Source organism: Corylus avellana, chromosome ca7 (assembly GCF_901000735.1).
Source record: "Corylus avellana chromosome ca7, CavTom2PMs-1.0".
Taxonomy (NCBI): domain Eukaryota; kingdom Viridiplantae; phylum Streptophyta; class Magnoliopsida; order Fagales; family Betulaceae; genus Corylus; species Corylus avellana.
In genome coordinates, this window is record NC_081547.1 from 17,733,840 (window position 1) to 17,754,976 (window position 21,137).

Genomic DNA, 21,137 nt, shown 5'->3' on the forward strand with positions numbered 1-21,137 from the left:
TTTTTTGTTTTTAAAAAATAAGAAGGGCAGGGTTTTTAGTAATTTTGGTTAAACTTCAATTAGATGTTGTTACCAAACTAAGAAATATGAATAACTATTCCATTTTACTTTCGCCTATTCTTAGTAATAACTATTCAGTCCTTAAGGAGTAGTTCAATTGGCTAAGGACCATGTCTTATGAAGCGAAGGTCACTAATTCGAATCATTTTTTTCCCTCTTGTATGGCCTCTTATATGATATGTCAAAAAAAAAAAAAAGTAATAGCTATTCATTTTCTTAATGAAATACCTATTTCGTGAACCAAATGAGACCTAAGTGTTAGATATGGTCCAAATGAAAATAATTTCTACAATCTTTGGACAAACCAAATTTTTTGTGTCCACCAATGAGAGATTGACAATTCATGATGGAACAACTTTAAAAAACAAAAGCAAAAACATGGAATTTCACCTTTTCATTAACTCATGATAGAAATTTTCTCCTGGCCAGAAAAGAAATTTTTTCAAATTTAGTCCAATAAGTATCAAGTGTCATATTATATATATATATATATATATATATATTTTTAATATTTTAAGAGTCATTTATTGTCATTCCATTAATTTATGAATTCAAATATTAATTTTTAGAAATCAAAATATGTTAAATTACACTTATTAAAATAGGTTGATGAAAAGTTTGGAGGAAATTTGTGTACATAAATCATTTGCATTTATAAAACAAAAAAAAAAAAAAAAAAGCCCTTGGGTCTTCCTCTTCCTCTTCATTTTATTCTCCTAATCCCAGTTTAAAAAATTCACATGCCCTTGCCCAATTTATCCTTCACATTCATGTCCAATGGATTCCTCCATAGGCGTCCTAATGACCTACCCAATGTCCGATTACCTCGAACAACAACTCCAAAAGCGCTTCAACCTCTTCAAACTCTGGACCCATTCCTCGCACTCCGATTTCTTGAAGAACAACTCCAACTCCATCCAAGCATTGGTGGGGAACACCAAAATCGGTGCCGACGCAGAGCTCATCGACTCGCTGCCCAAGTTGGAGATCGTTTCGAGTTACAGTGTGGGGTTGGATAAGATTGATCTGAGCAAATGCCAGGAGAAGGGCATCAGGGTTACCAACACGCCTGACGTATTGACAGATGATGTTGCCGATGCGGCGATCGGGTTGGTCTTGGCTGTTACAAGGAGGGTTTGTGAGTGTGACCGGTTTGTGAGGAGTGGGTTGTGGAAGAAACGCGATTTCGGATTGGGTACCAAGGTTAGTTCGTGTTATTTATCGATTGATTCTTGAAGAATTTTCTTGTGCTGCATTTAAGTTTTAGTTTTTACTGAAATATTGGTAATGGATAGTTCTGGATTCATTGATTCCAAGCATGAAATTGAATTTGGATATCTCATAATTTATGCTCCTGACTTTGCCATTAATCCTGTTCATGTTGGGGTGATAGATTCTTCAATGAATTGGTCTGAGAGTATGATTTTAATAACAAATGGAGTTGCCGAATTGTATGGAATTTAGTGTCCACATTTTGCTTATTCCGTTTCACTAAGCTAAGTTAGGAAATAATTCAACAGCTATAAAGTTTCAAACTTGGACATTCTCATTTATTTGTATTTAAATTTAGAAAAACACGATGGGTGTTTCACTTATTGTTACTGTATATTCTTGTAGAAAAAATATATAAGAAGAGCATCCCAGTAGATGAATCGACAGAGATGTTATATATTGGGAAAAAAAAAAAAAAGATGTAGTCGAATCCTTGATGTGTCCTTCACCTGAATGGGAACTTGAATTGAATCCATTTTTTTTCCTCATGTTTTTTCAATTATCTACCTATTTTTATGTACATATTTATTTTTGTTTATGTTTCAGTTCAGTGGTAAATCTGTTGGAATTGTTGGGTTGGGCAGGATTGGTTCAGCAATTGCAAAGAGAGCCCAAGCATTTGACTGCCTTATCAGTTACCACTCAAGATCTGAGAGACCAGAAACAAATTACAAGTACTACTCGAGCATCATTGACTTGGCTGCCAATTGTCACATCCTCATTATTGCATGTGCTTTGACAGAAAAAACACACCACATTGTCAACCGTGAAGTCATTGATGCCTTGGGTCCAAAGGGTATTCTCATCAACATTGGACGAGGTCCACACATTGATGAACCAGAGCTTGTGTCTGCACTCCTTGAAGGCCGGTTAGGTGGAGCTGGGCTCGATGTGTTTGAAAATGAGCCAGAGGTTCCTGAGCACCTGCTTGCGCTTGAAAATGTAGTTCTCCTGCCTCATGTGGGAAGTGACACCGTGGAAACCAGTGAGTCAATGGCAGACCTTGTGATAAACAACTTGGAGGCGCATTTTCTAAAGAAGCCACTGTTAACTCCAGTGATTTGATTTGATTTATAAGGTATGTGGGATGAATTGTTAGTGATCTTTGGCTTGTTGCCACCATTTAGTTTTTTAGATTTATATATGTTCCACACATTAATGTTTTGGACCTTTGATGAGCATTTCTCTAATAAGATTCACATTTTTCAACTGCAATATGCTCTATAGCTTCTTCTGTTTCTCCACTATGAATCGCCCTTAAGGCTACATTTTTATTGTATTTAATTGTATGAAATTATTTTACAATGTATGGTATTGTAAATGAGAAATTGCATGGGCGAAGAAAGGAGGCTTATGAAAGGCACCAAGAACCGTGTATTTGATACCATGTAAAAATATTTAATAAATTATAAAATAAGGGAGAAATAGCGGAAGTAAAGAGATAGAAAAGAGACAGAATTTTGGGAGTGGTTCAGTCGTAGGGGCATACGTCCACCACTATGAAGTTCCCTTAGGGCTACATCTTTATTGTATTCAACTGTATGAAATTGTTTTACAATGTATGGTATTTATAGAGAAGCTAAAGTAAATATTGTAAGGTGCGGAATATATGATAATACAAGGAAACTAAATCAAGACTTAAAATAGAAAATAGCTTAACATGGAAAAGATTCTAACATAATGGCTTCTTCTACAACGCCAGCCACAGGTGCAAGACCAAACCTTTCTCTGTGCTTGGGAAACATCTATAGAAGCCTAACTGATGGAGTCTTCAGCGACTTGGTCAAGAAAAGGTGTTTGGATTCCAATAAACACCCCAAAACAGTAATTACGGACTTGATGTCTTTAAAAATGAGCCATAATTCTTAGTTGAAAAGTTTAGTTGTACAGGGGCAAGTCTGTATAAACTGGTATGGCAAGTCCTTGGCGGCATGCCATACAATTATTATTAATTTCCAGTTATGATAACATAATTAATTTCATGAATAAAAGCAACGAATAACAATGCATTGTAAATCGCCAATTTTTCAAAATGTGAGGGTTCACGACATATGTTTAAAGAGAAATCAGGTATGTAAAATATGTACAATTTATAGCGCTGAAAATATACATGCTCAACGAATGAATTGTTTTGCCATTCTCATGGGCAGTTAGTTACCTCGTGTGCAATATCCAAGTTTGGACTCTCCGAGAAGTCTAGTTCCTTGATATACATTTTTTATCCTATTATTAGTCATTTTTATAAATCATAAAACCCTAATAATCACTTACAACCGTAATTTTTACCTTCTGACCTTCACCATTCAATCACTGCCCATCCACCCACATGTCGGTCCTCAAGCATTGACAGATCGGTGAAAGGCACTCTTCTATCGGTGACTGCACATAGACCATTTTTCAGTCTTTCTTGGTCCAAGCGTCCAGCTTCTCACCATCTACTGGTGTCTTGTGTGTCGTAGGTACCTACTTTACAAGTCTTGGCCATATTTGGGTCTTAAAAATCCTAACTTTACCTCAAAACCCTTAAAAGTTATTAACTTTCCTACCAATTTCCCTTAAACCACGATGACCCATAAGAAGGGTTGAGTGTGTATGGTATTACACTGTCCCACCAGACCATAAGTTATCTAGCCATAAATTTTCGTGTGGCTCAAAAGCTCACAACCTTTTCCACTAAAAGGGCCATTTCTAGCTTGATCTATACTTTTAACATGCTTTTTTTTTTTTTTTTTTTTGATAAGTAAAAAGATGTATAAAAGAGCGCAGAGAGGCTCAACCTTAGTACACAGGGAGTATACAATAGAGCAACTAAGAGGAAGAAAAAGAAGAAGAGAACATAAAAAGAAAGTCAGGGAAGCTAATCACTATAGGCGCTAGCCATCCAGCAGTCCAAGTGAAAAGAGTGTACAAGAAAAAGTGTACAAGGTCCTCTATGTTCCTAGATGAGTCCTCGAAACATCTAGCATTTCTCTGACTCTAGATGCACCACATGAGGCAAAGAGGAACCATCTTCCACACAACAGCACTGCGAGACTTGCCACCCACCCACCAAAAAGCATACCACTCCCTGACACAACCAGGCATCACCCAACACAAACCAAACCGAGAGAAAACGGCATTCCACAAGATACACGCAACCCCACAATGAAGAAAGAGATGATCAACTGACTCCCCATCCGATTCACACATGCAACAACGATTTACCACTACAATACATCTCTTCCGAACATTATCCAATGTTAGAGTCTTCCCAAGCACGGCTGTCCAAGCAAAGAAAGCCACTTTTGAAGGAACCTTAGTGCGCCAAATACTTTTCCATTGGAAAGGGATGGGATTTGTAGAAGCAAGGATCCTGTAATAAGATCTTACCTCAAATTTTCCTTTACGAGAAGAGATCCACCACATCCTATCCTCCCCTACCCCACTCCTCGAATGCGAATACAAGAGCGTGTAGAAAGAGGCCAAGACCTCCACTTCCCAATCATGAACCCTGCGAATGAAGGACACGTTCCACTACACAGAGCCATTTAGACACTCCCTATTATCCGCAATAGACGCATCCTTATTGGTGGCAATATTGAAGAGTCCAGGAAAAGCATCCTTGAGAGACATGTCACCGTACCAGATATCCTCCCAAAATCTGATGTTGGACCCAAGACTAGGGACAAATCTGAAGTGACCTCCACCACCTGCATATATGCTTCCATAGCCCCACCCCATGCGGACCACTAGGATCCCTAGAACGCCAACCGCCCCAAACCGATCCATACTTAGCAACCAAGATCTTCCTCCACCAAGCCTCTTTCTCATGAGCAAATCTCCACAACCATTTCCCCAACAAAGCTTTATTCATCACATGCAAATTTCGGATCCCTAAACCTCCCTCAGAGATTGGGGAACAAATCTTGTTCCATATAACCAAATAGAACTTAAACTCATCATTAATCCCACCCCATAAGAAATCACGTTGAATCTTCTCCATACGCTTTGCCACGGATGCAGGGATAGGAAACAGCGACAAAAAATAAGTAGGGAGATTGGATAGGGTGCTTTTGATGAGAGTAATCCTTCCCCCCTTAGACAAATACAAGCGTTTCCATGGGGCCAGTCTTCTAGCGTACTTCTCCAACATGTCCTCCCAACTAGCCTTGACCTTGAACGGGGCCCCCAGCGGGAGTCCCAAGTACTTCAAAGGCGTAGAAGCTGAACCGCAACCCAGGATGCCCGCCAGAGAGCTCACATTATCCATACTACCAACAGGAGCTAAAATAGATTTAGCCAGATTCACCTTTAACCCAGAAACGACTTCGAAGCAAACAAGCAAAGCGCCAATATTTCTTATTTGATTCGGATCTGCCCCACAAAAAACCAAAGTGTCATCAGCGAAAAGAAGGTGAGAGACGATAACCCGATTCGACTCCCTACTTCCCACCGAGAAACCAGAGATGAGTCCCATGTTAATTGAGGCATTGATCAACCTACTGAACGCCTCCATAGCTATAACAAACAAGAAGGGAGAAAGAGGATCTCCTTGCGTCACTCCTCGCGAACTATCAAAGAAACCGGAAGAGGATCCATTGATCAGTACCGAGAAACGCACAGACGAGATGCAATGTTCAATCCATGAACACCATTTCTCTCCAAAACCGCACCTTCTCAGTAAGTAAAGAAGAAACTTCCAATTTATATGATCATACGCCTTTTCCATATCCAGCTTGCACAACAAGCCAGGTTCCCCTGATCTTAAACGACTATCCAAATATTCATTGGCGATGAGAACTGAATCCAGGATTTGCCTGCCCTTAACAAAAGTGTTCTGAGGTTTCGAAATGACCCTATCCATCACTCTCTTCATTCTGTTGGCTAATACCTTAGCAACAATCTTATAAGTCCCTCCCACAAGGCTAATCAACGAAAATCCTTAATATCGGAAGCTCCATGTGTCTTCGGAATAAGAGAGATAAACGTGGCATTAAGGCTTTTTTCAAAATAGCCTTGCTCATGGAACTCCGCAAAAACCGCCATAATGTCCTCCTTAATCACATCCTAGCAATCCTGGAAAAAGGCCATAGAAAAGCCATCCGGGCCTGGAGCCTTGTCTCTATCCATACCTTTCACCACCTCCCTCACCTCCCTTTCCTCAAAAGGATCTTCCAACCTAGAAGCCTCACCAATAGACAACATATTAAAATCAAGATCATCCAACCTCGGTCTCCAGTTGAGGCTCTCTGTAAAAAGAGACTCATAAAAATTGGTAACATGGTTGCTAATGACCTCTTGATCTGAAGTTGTAGAACCACCCACAATCAGAGACTCAATAGAATTTTGTCTTCTATTTGTATTAGCAATCTGATGGAAAAATTTCGTGCATTTATCTCCCTCCTTCAACCAACGGATCCTAGACTTCTGCCTCCAACTGATTTCCTCATGTAAAAGGTAAGTCTCCAACTCTCTAGCTAGCAACCTCTTTCTCTCCATTTCTTCTACGGATAACCCTCTCTCCTCTTCCACCCTATCAAGATCCTTTATATCATCCATGCGGGCTTTAATGCACCCTCCCACATCTCCAAATTCCTGGACATTCCATCTCTTACTGTCCCCTTTGAGAGCTTTCATCTTTTTAGCTAGAATAAAACTCGGAGTGCCCTGGAAATGGTAAGACTCCCACCAGCTCCTAACTTTGTCCACAAAACCCTCCGCTTTAAGCCACATATTCTCGAACTTGAAGGGTCTCTTGCCTGCCAAGAAACAATTACAATCAAGAATAATAGGAGCGTGATCCGAACACACACGAAGCATCCTCTTTTGTCGCATACTTGGGTAACAAGCTTCCCATTCTGGAGAAACTAAGAAACGATCTAACCGTGACCAAGAGTGGTTGTTAGACCAAGTAGAGACCCCCCCAGCTACTGGGAAATCCATAAGGCCCTGTTCCGATATAAAATTTGCAAATTCCCTCATTGCGCACCGAGAATATGCCCCCCCCCCCCGATCTCTCACTAGGATAAAGAGTAGTATTAAAATCCCCTCCAATACACCAAGGCATTTCCCACCAACTCATTAGGCCCGACAATTCCTCCCAAAGAAGACGCCTGATGTTATCTCTATTAGGGCCATACACCCCCGCAAAAGCCCAAACAAAACCATCATCAACGTTTCTAAAAGAGCAAGCTGCCACAAAACTGCCCAATGCCACCTCAACCTTCGTGACTACTCTTCTATCCCACAAAACCAAAATACCACCCGAAGCCCCTCTCGAAGGGACATAGCACCACTCCGCATAAGGGCATTCCCACAAACTTCTCACAAAATTGTTAGAAATAAAATCCACCTTAGTCTCTTGAAAGCACACTATATCCACCTTCCAATTTCTAAGAAGATTTCTAACCCTCAACCTTTTGTCCCTTTCATTCAAGCCCCACATTCCAAGAAAGTATCTTCGGCTTCATTGAATAACTCGACAAGCCCTACCCTTTTTGTTATCCCTCAAAGAACTACCACTGTGCACCTCATAATTAACGGAAAAATTAAGATTATTGAGCTCCCTCTCATCTTTTTTTCCGGTATTTCTTCCACTACCACTCCCTCTTTCAACACCTCTCCTGCCTCCTTACCGATGTCCTCATTATCCGCCGTGATGTTCCCAAAAACCTCCGCCAACCGCCCATCTTCACCGTCACAAGAGACACCCACAAGCTTGCTAAAATGAGTTACATACTCCACCGAAATAGGTTCCTGATTCGCACATGGTTCCATAGCTAAGGAGTCTGGAGCAGACTCCTCATCCTGCGAAAAACGATCCTCATTTCCAGAATACGCTACTTCCAAAGAACATAAGCCCTCATCAAAGACACTGACCACAATCCCTTTCTCCCTAAGAGAGTGATCCGAACCTGGCAAAACCCACTTCTCCATACGCGGTGGAATTTCCCCCTGCATGTCGAGCAACTTCTGCCCATTACCTACGCCTTCCCCCAAGTCCTTCCTCAACATCCTCTGACCCAACTCCGATTGATTCCATCTTTCCAAACCCGGCGAAAGCTCTTCCTGAAAAACACACAAGTCCTTTCCAACAACCGGGGCCGTCTGACCCAACTTGGCAGTAATCACCTTCTTCGACCTCTCACGATCTTCGGCAACGAGCCGAGAAGGGTCCGACAGAACCAGACTGTGCGATGCCTCCCTTCGATCTCCTGCTGAAAGAACCGACGGCGCCTTGCCCAGAATACCCAGTTCTAACTCGCCCAACCGCATTGACACTAGAACTTGAACTATCGACCTTATCGCCGGAGAATTCAGACCCTTACCGGCGTCCAGCGCTCCTTCCCTTGCCACATTCTCCTTCGTCGAGCCCTGCGCACATGTCACTAGCACCATTGGCGCCTCTGCCGGTGACCCAGAGTAGGCCGATGAAGCTAAATTCATCACGACCGGCGGTATCCGACGCTCAGTGTGAGACGTTGAAGCACCAGGATCCCCCACCTCACCAACGAGCCCAATGGGTTTCTCATGGCATGGCACCAATGCCTTCCTGCAATAGCACTTCAATAATTTATTGGGCCCAACTCCCGCTACATGAGCTTTGTCCTTCATCTGGGCTACCAATATCTTGGAGTGGGCCTTGGGCTGTAACTCATGCTGGCCCAAAGGCTGAACTTGAGAGCACTCCTTAACCTGGCCCATCTGGGGACTCTCCAAGACAGGGAACCTATTAATACCAGCAGATCCATTCCCACACCCACAAGTCAGAAGCGTATCTAACCCTTGCAGACAGCTCCTAATATCCTCCTGTAACTTTAACAGGGAGATCTTCAACTTTTCCTTCTCCTCCGCATGCACGCAACCATGACAGGATGTTCCAGAGGCATGCCCATCAGCAGATTTCTCCTCGGAACTTGGACCCTTCTTCTGCTGTACCCCACAGTCGGCATCATCATTCCATGCAAGCCTAGTCGCCGGACCCTTCACCGGAGCCACCACTTGAGCCTCAAGATCTTTTTTAGCTTCCTTACCATGGCAGACAGCCATATAATTTTGCCCAGATGAGTTGCTGATCCCATCTTTGCCTCCTATCAACCATTTAGGAACCCTCGCAATCGGTTCATCATAGGACCCAAACGGTTCCTCTACCTGTTTCGTTGAGGAGAGCAATACCTCAGAAACGCTCCTTCTCTGTTTCCCTATCACTATCTTCCTTGCATCCCCAATGAACGGCTTGATGAAATCAGTAGCTATCCAAAGCTCTGACTGAAGCCGATCCCATCCACACCTGTTCCTACCTTCAGGCACCAAAACTCTTCCACGCCTATCTCTGCCATCATACTCCTCTAATACCAGAAATCTCCCATGCCTGTTGAAGCATTTCTGGACTAACGCACGTGGAAAGCTTCGGATAGACTCATCCCTAAAGACCCTTGAATCCTCCACTGCCATCAGTTCGCCAAAGATATTCACTAACCAAACCACTTCTTTCCATTCCAGCTGTATCGAACGCATCTTACCTTTGCAACGCTCTTGAAGCTTCAGCACCGTGTCTCCATCCTTCACTACCAACACAAACTCCTTCGACTCCACTGACCAAGCTCTAGACAACCCCATGACTACTGTTCACAAAACAGAGAAATGCTAGGAGAAAAACACTTTTAACATGCTAATGACCGTATTAACAAAAAGTAAGAGTTAAACAACATGAAATAGATGTTAGAGTTTCAAATCTTATCCTTGGTGATGTTGATTTTCCTCCCTTAGCCTTAAAGTACAATAAAAATGGCATTTTCAAAACACTGTCAAGTTGTCGGCGTTTTAATTGAAAATGCCAAAAATTGATTGGCCTTTTTTACTAAAATGCTGAAATAATGCCTGTATGACAGTCTTCGTATGACACATTATCATAGTTGTATAGCAGTTATATGATAGTTTACTAAATAGCATTACTCGTTTTCAATTAAACGCCGGAAAAAGTATTGCAAAAGACGTTGCTTTCATTTTCCCTAATTTTAATCGCTTTAGTCTTTACTCATCAAAAAATTTTCCCTAATAACACCTCTTGGCCCTTATCATCACTTTCTCAACTCCCTTTCTCATTCTCACGCACACAAATTCTGTCTCACCATCGTTCTCACTCCCCCTTTTTCACTCTGACCATCACTCTCACCCTTGATCAAACGGCTAATCTCCTTCCCCCCAATCGCACCAGCACATATTGTTTCTCAACTCTCATTATCACTGCTCGCAAATCGACCAGCAGAAAGGGTTCATGGAAGCAGCTCGCTACTAAGGTGCATTACGTTAGGGTTTTGCTTTAGGCAGATTCTTATTGTTACTAATGATGAATCTTCATATATCCTGTATTTTTCGGTTGAAGTCCGCTGATAGAGATGATATTCTTGTAATTTTGTTTTCAAACCCTAGTAATCTTTATATATGAGTTTGATGAGGTTGTATATATGAGTTCCTCTTTAATGGTAACCAAATCTTGAGCGAAGTGATGCCAAATTCCATTTCTTTTGTTTTCCTTACTTGAGGTTTTTGATTGTTATTGTCATTCTTATTTTATTTCCTCCTTTTTTCTGGGGTTTTGACGAACCTTAATTTGAGTTGTTTAGGCAGCATGGATATTTTCTCATTTGACTTAAAAAAAGAACCAAGTTTATTGAAGTGTTTATCGAACAAAGTCATTGAGAAGGCTAGCCAGTGGTTGATTGAATAGTGTCAGCATATGACTAGTTTTCTGATTTTTCCTGGTTTTTATTGGCGGCATCCTACAGTTTGTTCAATGTTTATCTTTGTAAATTTTGCTCATAAAAACGAAGCTTATTTATTTATTTACTTTTAATAATGTTTATAGTTATGAATTTTATATGTCAGTGGACAGTGAATTTCAAAATTTCAGAAGCTATTTTGTCTAGCTTCAAGTATAGTAGCTCTTTCTATATCAAGCTTTTTCACATCTCCCTGTATTCTCAATCCCGACTTGAACTTTGCAGGAAAGTAATCGTTATTCTGGGCTTCTGCAACTCTCTGCTATAATCTTATCTGTATTGATTGATTGAAGGTGAGAAAACCTTAAACTTAATTTTTTTGATGAATTTCTTTTGCATTTGTCCTTTCTCACAATCTGTCAAAAGTCAGCAAGAAATAAAATGGTTTTGTTTGATTGAAGTGTGAGATCTGCAGAGTATGCATTTTCCTGTTACAAATTTTCTTGTCCCGTTTGTGGTGTTTTAAATTTTATTCGTTCTTTTTTTGGATAAGTAAATTTTATTCGTTCTTATTGCTTGTTTACTTTCACTGTGTTTTTTATTCTATAATTCTTCCTTGTTAACCTGAAAATAATTCCAGTGTAACCACTACCAAAATTATTCCAGCATAACCCGAAGATTACATGTAAGAAGAGAGAAAAAATTAGATAAAAATCATTTCATGATATTTATATCTATCTGTATAAACTTTTATTTATATCAAAACCTTCAAGTCTTGTAAAATAAAATGAAATTGAATTGTCTACCCTATAACTTACCCTGTTTCGGGTACAACAAGATTACATGAGAGGAATGCTCGGCTCTTTGAAGAGGTAGAGACTTTGGTGTTAGAGTTGCATAAGCTTATGCTTAACATGTTCCATATATGGATAGCGGCTCATCATAGCTTAGATGGTTCTACTTTTGCAGATTTTTTAAATTTATTTTCTTCTTCTTTCTATTAGGGGTTCTTTTGTATACTTCTTGTGTAATAAAGTTGCGTTCCTATGCATTTTATTAATAATATGAAATTACTTATAAAAAAAAAGTATATCGCTATGGTAATATCTTAAATTAAAGTTTTCCCAACAGAAAAATGGTAATATATTAGTTAAGTACAATTTCTAAACTTTTTAAATGATAATTCCACTAACTTGGTTCTTAGTCGTAGCTTTTCATGAATTAACAATCAAAGTCACTTTTTAACTGTAAATTGCATGGTCACTAAATAAAAAATACATTTAATTATAGAAATTAAAAATTCAATGGAGTGCTCTTTTCCTTCTTTTTAAACAAACTCTTTTAATTATGTCTTCAGATATTCAACAAGAAATAATCCTAGTCTCTGTTACCAACTTTGTAACCAAAGTTTTTTAATTATGCCTTAACATGTTCAACTCTTCCTCATTACCATTAATTATGCAGTACTATTGTCAAGAAGTACTAGATTGCTCATTACGTTGACATGCAATATGTTGTCAGTATAACCAATTTAGATAAGACTCATTGTTTGTAGATACAGGTAAGGACAAAGTTTTTCTTTAAATTGGGTTGGAAATTTTTTTTTCAATCTATTCTATAAAAATGACATGTCACTTTTTATGTGAGAAATATTTGTTTTTTAAATAGCATGTGAGAAGCACATGCTTTTTGAATAAAATTTATTCCAACTTTATCTTTTAAGCATGTGCTTTTCACATGTAGAGAACACATGTCATTTTTATAGAATAGGTTGAAATAAATTCGTTCAACCCAGTTTGGAGAAAAACTCTGTCCTACTAGTACTACAACTCTATGATTAATAAGAACTACATTTTCTTGTGTGGTACTTTAATGGGTGGCTGTAACCTGTATGCTTCAATATTCAGGCAAAAATTAACGGTATGTGGAGCATGGCTGCCACGGATTGCGGGCAGACACTTCCTAGCGTGTGGGTTGTTCAATGGGGGTATTACAGAAAGTGTAGACCATTCCTTTGGAAAGAATGCTATTCTCTCAAGTTGTAGATTTGTGAGAGTCTAAATAACATATTCCCATCCCACCACTATCAGTCTATCCCACTATATTTGGCAATCTCAATCTATTCTTGAATTTGTTTTTTCTATTTTAAATTAAGATTGATTTAAGGGTGAATGGATAATGCCACGTTAACATAATGAGATTGTGGTGAGATGACAGTATGCTATATGTCATTATTCTCAAGTGAGATGACAGTATGATATATATCATTACTCTTTGTGAGAACGATCTAGTTTGACCAAATGATTTAGTTCTTGGAAAGATTTTATTGCTTCCCAAAATTATTTCTTTGGATCGACAATGTCTACAAGACTACAAAGGAATAAAAGAATTTTCATCACAGAATGTTTAACATGATATCACTATGCACTGAACCTTTGCCAATATTAGGGGTAGGTAGAATATCCAATCTCAAAGAGACCCTAAGAAGACAATGGAACTGCAATTCCAATATAGTCATGCATACTCACTAAGAATTACTTCAATAGGTAAGAATATAATAAAAAAAATAAAAGTGAGAAATTATTTTTAAAAGAGTAGAGAAGAATAGAGAATATATTAGAGTTTGTGTAGAAAAAGCAATACTTAAAATACATAATTATTCTTTATAGAGTTAAATACTATTTCAGTACCTGTTTAAAATACATAATTATATTTTATAGGGTTAAATACTATTCTAGTACCTGTGGTTTCCACCAAAATCAAATAGTCATCTGGGTTTTCAAAAATATCGCAAATAGTACCTGTGGTAAGCCAATAAACCCACTTGGTACTTCTATCAAGATTTCGTTAAGTTTTTTAACGGAATACCACATCACCTTCACACATGGGCGCCACGTGACGTGGTACCTGGGTTTTTGGGTGTCACGTAATATATATATATATACTAGAAGAAAAGAAAAAGAAAAAAAAATATGCTGGGGTGGCCAAACCACCCTATAGGAGATGGCCGGCCACCCCGTTTGGCCTGGGGTGGTTCGGCCACCCCCTTGGCCAAACCCTCAAATTTTTTTTGAGGGTTTGGCCCAAGGGGGTGGCCGAACGCCCCCTTGGGCCTTAGGGGTGGTTCGGCCACCCCCAAGCCAAACGGGGTGGCCAGCCACCCCAGCATATTTTATTTATTTGTTTGTTTTTAGTTTTTAGTTTTTATTTGTTAAAAAAAACTATTATGTGGCACCAAAAAACTTAGATACCATGCCATGTGGCGCCCACGTGTAAGGGTGATGTGGTGTTCCGTTAAGAAACTTAAACGAAATCTTGACAGTAGTACCAAGTAAGTTTATTGGCTTACCACAGATACCATTTGCGATATTTTTGAAAATTCAGGTGACTATTTGATTTTGATGCAAACCACAGGTACTGCAATAGTATTTAACCCTACTTTATAATTAAGGTAATTGTATAATAAGTTCCTGAGTCAATCCTCCAAAATTTAAAAATTCTTAATTTTTTTTTTTTTTTTCGAAAATTTACTCCTTGAGTTAGTCGAAATGCCAATAAAATTTCTACCGTCAAAATTTTTTAACAGCCGTTAGTCTCAATCAAAACGCACCGTTTTATCTCATAAAAATATTATTGTTTTATTAATTCAATTTAAAAATTAAATCTAAAGTAAAAATAAAAAATAAAAAATAAAAAGTAAAGGAGGAGGAAAGTTCTTTCGATGATTGGATAAGATAGAGAGAGGCTAGATCTGGTTGTTAGTAAGTTAGAAACCATTGATCAGTTCTTTTTCTTTTTCTTTTTCACCTGCTTAAATCTAAAAAATAAAAAAATAATAATAATTAAAAAAAAAAAAAAAAACCATCTCCGGCAACGTTGATGGCAGGAAGCAACCATTTATGGCAACTGAATTTGTTACAAGGGAAGCTCGAAAGCTGGTATTAACTATTAAAGTATTGATTAAGTGATTAACTTTATATCTTCCTATCAGCTTAAGCTTTTAGGACAAGTGGTAATTTAATATGGTGATTAAATTTACCTCTTCCTATCAGCTTAAGCTTTTAGGACAAGTGGTGATTTAACATGGTATCAAAGTCTAGTCCAATTGGTTGTGGCCCACCGTCACCCATTGTCGCACGTATTAGCTTGGATGTCCTCCCGCCACACGTGAGGGGGCATGTTGGAAGTCTCACATTACCTGGGTATTAAGGAGATGGGCCATTTATAAGGGTGAAGGAAAACCTTAACTCCTGAGCTAGCTTTTGAGTTGAGTTAGGCCCAAGACCCATTTCTAATATAATATCAGAGCCACGTTTCTATTTATGTGGCTTTCAATAAAAGTTTTATGGCGTTTCTATGGTGTTTTCTAGCATTCTCTTATGATGAACTTCTAATTTTGTTGTAATCCACGACTTTATTCATTGGCGAATCTTGGCACAATGCGGTTTGGCCCTTCATAGGGTTTTTTTAGCGGCTAGTTTTCGTTGTCTGGTCTCATTGTCAGTTGCGGCTTGACCCTTCACCGGATTCTTTTAGCGGCTTGTCTTTGTTCTCTGGTATTTCTCCGGCCGTCACTTTCAGCCTTTCTTGTCTTTCTTGTTGGCAAACCTTGGCACAATGTGGTTTGGCCCTTCATAGGATTAACGGCTAGTTTTCACTCTCCGACCGTCATTTTCAATTGTGGCTTCGCCCTTAATCGGATTCTTTTAGCAGCTTGTCTCCATTCTCCGGTATTTCTCCAACTGTCATTTTCAGCCTTTCTCGCCGGTGATGCCTTGATCCAACCATCGACTTCAAATGCATTTAATTTCTTCTATTTTCCAAACTCAAGCTTACACCTTCAGTTTGAGACGGGAATGTTGGAATATTTTATATTTTATCAATTGGGTTTATTAATATTTTCCTTAACAAGTTATTTCTCTTTATGTTAGAATATTTTTATTCTCTGTTATTATATTTTTCTGAAAGGTTTATTCTCCTCTTTAATTAGTTTAGTGCTACTCTAAGGTTTTTTAGTCACTATTTATTGCCTCTCTATAAATAGAGAGTTATGTAATATTATTTGAAAAAGTGAACATACAAGATGTAGCCCATACGTTCCTTTCCGCTTCCGCGCTCTCTTTTTTTTTTTTTTCTCATTTATATTTTAGTATTTTATATATTTTATATATATTTCAACATGGTATCAGAGCCAAAGGTCATGGGATCGAACATTGACTCCGTCAAATCACCTCCCATTTAAATCAAATATTGCACGTGTTGAGTCTCACCTATTAAAAGGGAGTATAAGCCCACACGTGAGGAGGAGTGTTAAAGTATTGATTAAGTGATTAAATTTACCACTTTCTATTCGTTTAAGCTTTTAGAACAAGTGGTGATATAACATTAACCCAATACAGGGAAGCGGATTTCGTGCTTATTGACTGTAATCTTGAGAATCACGAAGGATTTCAATGTTCATGTACTCATCATTCTCTTTCGTATTTTGATTTTGTTTTTCTTCGATGCTTTCCGGCCGGTTAGAATCCACTTTCTCTCCCTCCTATTTTCCCTTCCTAAATAATATTTTCTTAGAGATTTTGGCCTTCCCAAAAGTCGTCGATATTTTCTTAGAGATTTTGGATTTATTTTAGAGGGAGGGGGGGGGATGGGATAGTTATGGGTTTGTTGTGGTTTGAAAACCCTTCTGAAAATTGGAAAATTTAAGGCAATAAGAAACAGGTCAGAGTTTCTTCCACCTCAAGTTTTTCGAACAATGTATGTTGCTGATGTTGCTCCGGGTCCGATTCGCAAGGAGCCGGTGGATTATCAAACCCGGATAAGATCTTCCACAAAGCTGGACTTCAAAGATCATTTCACCAAATCTGCAGCAAAGATCTGGTTGATAGAGAGAGGCCAATACATTTCACCAAATCTCACTCCAAAGATCTTCCACAAAGCTGGATTATCAGAAAGAAAAAAAGATCTACTTTCATTTATCTTCTCTTTCCTCCTTTCTTCTTTTTTTTTTTTTTTTTTAAATTAATAAAAATTTAATATTTTAATGAGGTGAAACGGTGCGTTTTGATTGGGATTAACAGCTGTTAAAAAATTTTGACTATAGAAATTTTATTGGCATTTCGATTGACCCAGAGAATAAATTTTCGAAAAAAAAACTTAAAATTTTTTAAATTTTAGAGGATTCACTCGGAAATTTATTATACAATTACCCTTATAATTATGTATTTTTTATAACAATATATGAGATACTCTTTGGTCCATTTTCTAGTCATGATTTATTAATGGCACAAGAGATAATATGATCGGTTCGGATACAAAGAGCTAATAAAGTCCCCAGCATTAGATACCTAGGGTTCATCCAAACTAATGAAATAGGATTGAGATTTCTTTAGATATTTAAAAATAAAGAAGTAATAAAGGCACAATTTTGGCTCAATTTTTTTTTTAAAAAAAATAAAAAAATAAAAATTTATTAAGCAATAACATCCTATGTAGTCATTTTTTTTTATTTGGTATATATATATATTTTTTTTAAAATGGTCTTTTTCTTCGTAATAATACCATTTTTATAAAGAAAAATGTCATTTTTTTTAAAAAATACCAAATAAAAAATGGACCTTATAGGATGTTATTGGTTCATAAATTTATTTTTTATTTTATTTAAAAAAAATAAATAAATAAGAGAAAAATTGGGCCAAAATTGTGTCTTTATCATGCCTCTTAAAAATATGAGATTCTTAGATTTTAAAATTTAAAACATTTATTACATCTAATTAATGATCCAAATAAATGTAGAGGTTTGCGTGTTACCGAGGTAAGTATGTAACTTTAGTTTTAACCTGTTAAATCCAATTGTCTCGGTAACACACAAATATCTACATTTATTTAAACGGTTAAATATAATAAAAGGTTGAAATTTAAAAATTTAAAAATCGCACAATTGAAAAAAATTTGAAAGGATATGAATCCAATGAAACAACACTATAAGACAAAAACATTCTTCTTCGAAATTAGTAATTTTTAATCTTGAATTTCGAAATAAATCATTTTTTAATTTCATTGTCTTCTCAGCAACCCAACAAAACATTAATGATAAATAAAGAAGAAAAAAAAAAAAAAAAAAAAGAGATAAGGGAAGGAATAATTTAAAGAGGATAAACTTCATGACAACTAAGCTATTAGCTATAGCCTATGCACAAAAATGGTACATATATGATTATTACAAGGCTGAAGGCGCACAACAACGGGAAAATCCGAAAGTCCCCCATGTGACCGCGTTCATACTATACTAATTTTATCCCTATTATTTCTATTATTTCTTCTTTTCAACCATCCACACGTTCTAGAAAAAAGACATGGGAAAATGTAGTGCACTTTTTCCTCAGCTCCTGCCTTTTCTGTCCAACTTTCTTTACAACCAAACACTGCCTTGGCATCAGGGAGAGGAGGAGGAAGCAGCCCCTTTGAAGATGAGAAAATTGAGAGTTTCCAATTTAAAGTAGATGAAACTTCCTTTAGAATGAGTGAAGAAACACCCAAAATTTGAACCCACCACGCACTGCCATCCACACCCATGTGTCTTGTCAAAATCCTGCATATTATAGATATATATATAATCACATATTTCAGCTTTCGAAGTTCCAAAAAACCCCAAAAAAAAAAAAAAAACAAAAAGGTTGGAAATATCTTCTCCTCTCTCTTCTTTTACTACATATTATTTAATTTTTTTTTTTTCATATTCCCCTTTCCTTGTAGTTCCTTTATATAGTCCCAAAAAAACATTTATTCCATATCTCATGTTACATATTATTTTTTCAACATCTTTTTATTATTATTATTTTTATATAAATATATCATTACATTTGTGGACTGATAAAGTTACCACACAAATTCACTGATAAATTTACCTATTCATTGAAAGATATATAAAATGAAAATTCATTACCCGAGAAAAAGAAAAGAAAAATAAAGGTTCATAATGAGAAAAGAATAAAAAGAAAGATGATGGGCTGTTTGGTAACCATCTTTTTCTTATTTTACTTAAAAGAAGTCAACTTATTTGTTCATATATATATATATATATATATATATATATATTAAACATTTAAAATTTCTTTTGAATCTATATCACATCCATCAAATTTTTTTTTTTCTTTCTCATTTAAAATCTCTTTGCAAACCACACCCATAGAAAATGAAAGGGTGTGTTCGGCAAAGAAGTAAACCGGATCAGACCCAAAGATCCAAAAAATTCATCTCAAAATCAACTTCAACATTTTTATTTTTTACATCATATTAATCACTTTTTATTACTATTCAAACAAAAAAATCACTATAAGACAAAAATTTTCACCATTTTTTATACAAAACATTCTTACTTTTTTTCTCACATCAATCAAATCTATCACAGTTCCGGTCAACTTCATTTTTCAATCCCTTTGCCAAACACACCCAAAGTTTTTTTTAATAATGTTTTCTATGTATTTGAGAAAGAGAGCGAGAACCTTTTTGATGTGGGCAGCAATGGATCTGCAGTCAAAGACATCAAAGAGATCCAAAGCTTGAGAGGCAGAAGCCATGGCTTGGAGCTGCATCTTTACTGGCATGTCTGTGTCTTCTACCATAGCTTTTCCTTCCAACATCCTCTCTAGATCTCCTTCTCTCAAGACGTACACTATATATCTCCCTCTTATCTTCAAAACCCAGAAAGATTATCTCAATCTCTAATGTTCTCCTATGTGTACGTAGAACATGATAGACTACTATATAAATTATAAAAGAACCTCTCTGCCTTCCAAGTGTAAGGGATTTATAAGAGTGCAATTTTAAGGTGGCACATGGTCCAACTTTTTTGTCCCTTTTTCTCCTGCCTTTAAGCCCTTTTCTACGTTATTCTATTTAGATTATGATCTCTCTCTCTCTTACTCTCTCTCTCTTACTTGTGTCATAGTCATGAGGATAACGATGGAATGGAAAAAGACTAAAATAGTAGTCAAAATGGATGGTGACAAATTCATTGTTACCCGTTTAACCGAACAAACCAAGGACGCTTAAGATTGATTTATTCCGTTATTTTTAGAATTCACAGTTAAAATTAGATTATTTTTGTTAATTTTATTTAGTTTTGGTAGTTAATTCTAATTAAGTTTTTGTTTTGTTTAGGTCCTAAATTAAAGCAACTCAGGTTTTCCGATACGCCGAGGGGAAAAAACCATACGGTTTTATAGTCTACTTGCTTGTCTCCTAAAATATCAACAACATACGACGGAAGATACCATGACTTGGACACTCTAGATTCTTAGAGCATTCTTATTTCTTAGCGGCCCACTAAATTTTATTCACTAAATTAATTAAAAATATACTTTTGGTTATTTTAATAACTCATTTTTTTAACAATTCACTTTCACTATTCCATTTAAATATTTTTTTTCAAATATGTGTTTATCTTTTTTAACTATTAAAAAAAGTAAGAGAAATGAAAAGTAAAAAGGAAGAGAGAAATAAATTGTTTAATCAATAGGTGAATGAATAGTAATTTTTAAACTTGATGAGTACTGTTCACCTCACTGCATTTTTTTGTTAAAGTAGTGTGACTGAAAAATGGACATTTAGATCATTTTAATTAAATTGCCTCACCAAAATAACTAAAAAATAGTTCTAGTGAGGCCGCAAGAATTACTCTTATAAATTGGTTATGTTTTCTTGGAAATCATAGTCTAATAAATGAATATCGTATATTCTCTCTTTTATATCAGTCCAGTCACCTTCATATACTCCATTGCTTTTGAATGTCAGGAAGCAACTTAAGGACTCTTTTGTTTCCCACATACGCACGGTTAGGGGTGTCAAAAAAAAAATTGGGTACCAACCGGTAATCGGAAAATTAGTTAAAAAAACCGGTAACTAGGTATTCGGTTTCAGTTTCAGTTTTTGGCACCCAGTTATAACTGGGTATATATATAAAATAATTTTTTTTTTTTTAAATTTTAATTTTTAATTTTTTTATGGCATTTTTAAACATTGAATTTTTGTGACATTTGTAAAGATTGGATTTTAAGGGCATTTTTCAAAAATGAAGTTTTAGGACATTTTTAAACATTGGAT

The 21,137-nt window shown here is 36.8% G+C and overlaps 2 protein-coding genes across 4 annotated transcripts; one reads left to right on the forward strand and one right to left on the reverse strand.

Moving 5' to 3' along the window:
* Positions 1–775: 775 nt before the first annotated feature.
* Positions 776–13,301, forward strand: LOC132187251 (glyoxylate/hydroxypyruvate/pyruvate reductase 2KGR-like). Of its 3 annotated transcripts, XR_009440808.1 has the most exons (4): positions 776–1,263; positions 1,879–2,410; positions 11,319–11,386; positions 12,941–13,301. XR_009440808.1 is itself a non-coding variant. In XM_059601498.1 (3 exons), exons 1-2 carry the CDS (start codon positions 838–840, stop codon positions 2,395–2,397), a joined length of 945 nt encoding a protein of 314 aa, XP_059457481.1. In that variant the 5' UTR covers positions 776–837; the 3' UTR covers positions 2,398–2,410; positions 3,035–3,214. The 3 variants fall into 3 exon arrangements, 2 of the variants coding, with proteins under 2 accessions (XP_059457481.1, XP_059457480.1); XM_059601498.1 differs by lacking the exons at positions 11,319–11,386; positions 12,941–13,301 and adding an exon at positions 3,035–3,214; XM_059601497.1 differs by lacking the exons at positions 11,319–11,386; positions 12,941–13,301 and having other exon boundaries at positions 1,879–2,541.
* A 4,873-nt stretch (positions 13,302–18,174) lies between these two features.
* Positions 18,175–19,834, reverse strand: LOC132188249 (dynein light chain 1, cytoplasmic). The gene is made up of 2 exons (XM_059602666.1): positions 19,538–19,834; positions 18,175–18,624 (listed from the first exon to the last, which is right to left on the reverse strand). Exons 1-2 carry the CDS (start codon positions 19,673–19,675, stop codon positions 18,469–18,471), a joined length of 294 nt encoding a protein of 97 aa, XP_059458649.1. The 5' UTR covers positions 19,676–19,834; the 3' UTR covers positions 18,175–18,468.
* Positions 19,835–21,137: the final 1,303 nt, after the last annotated feature.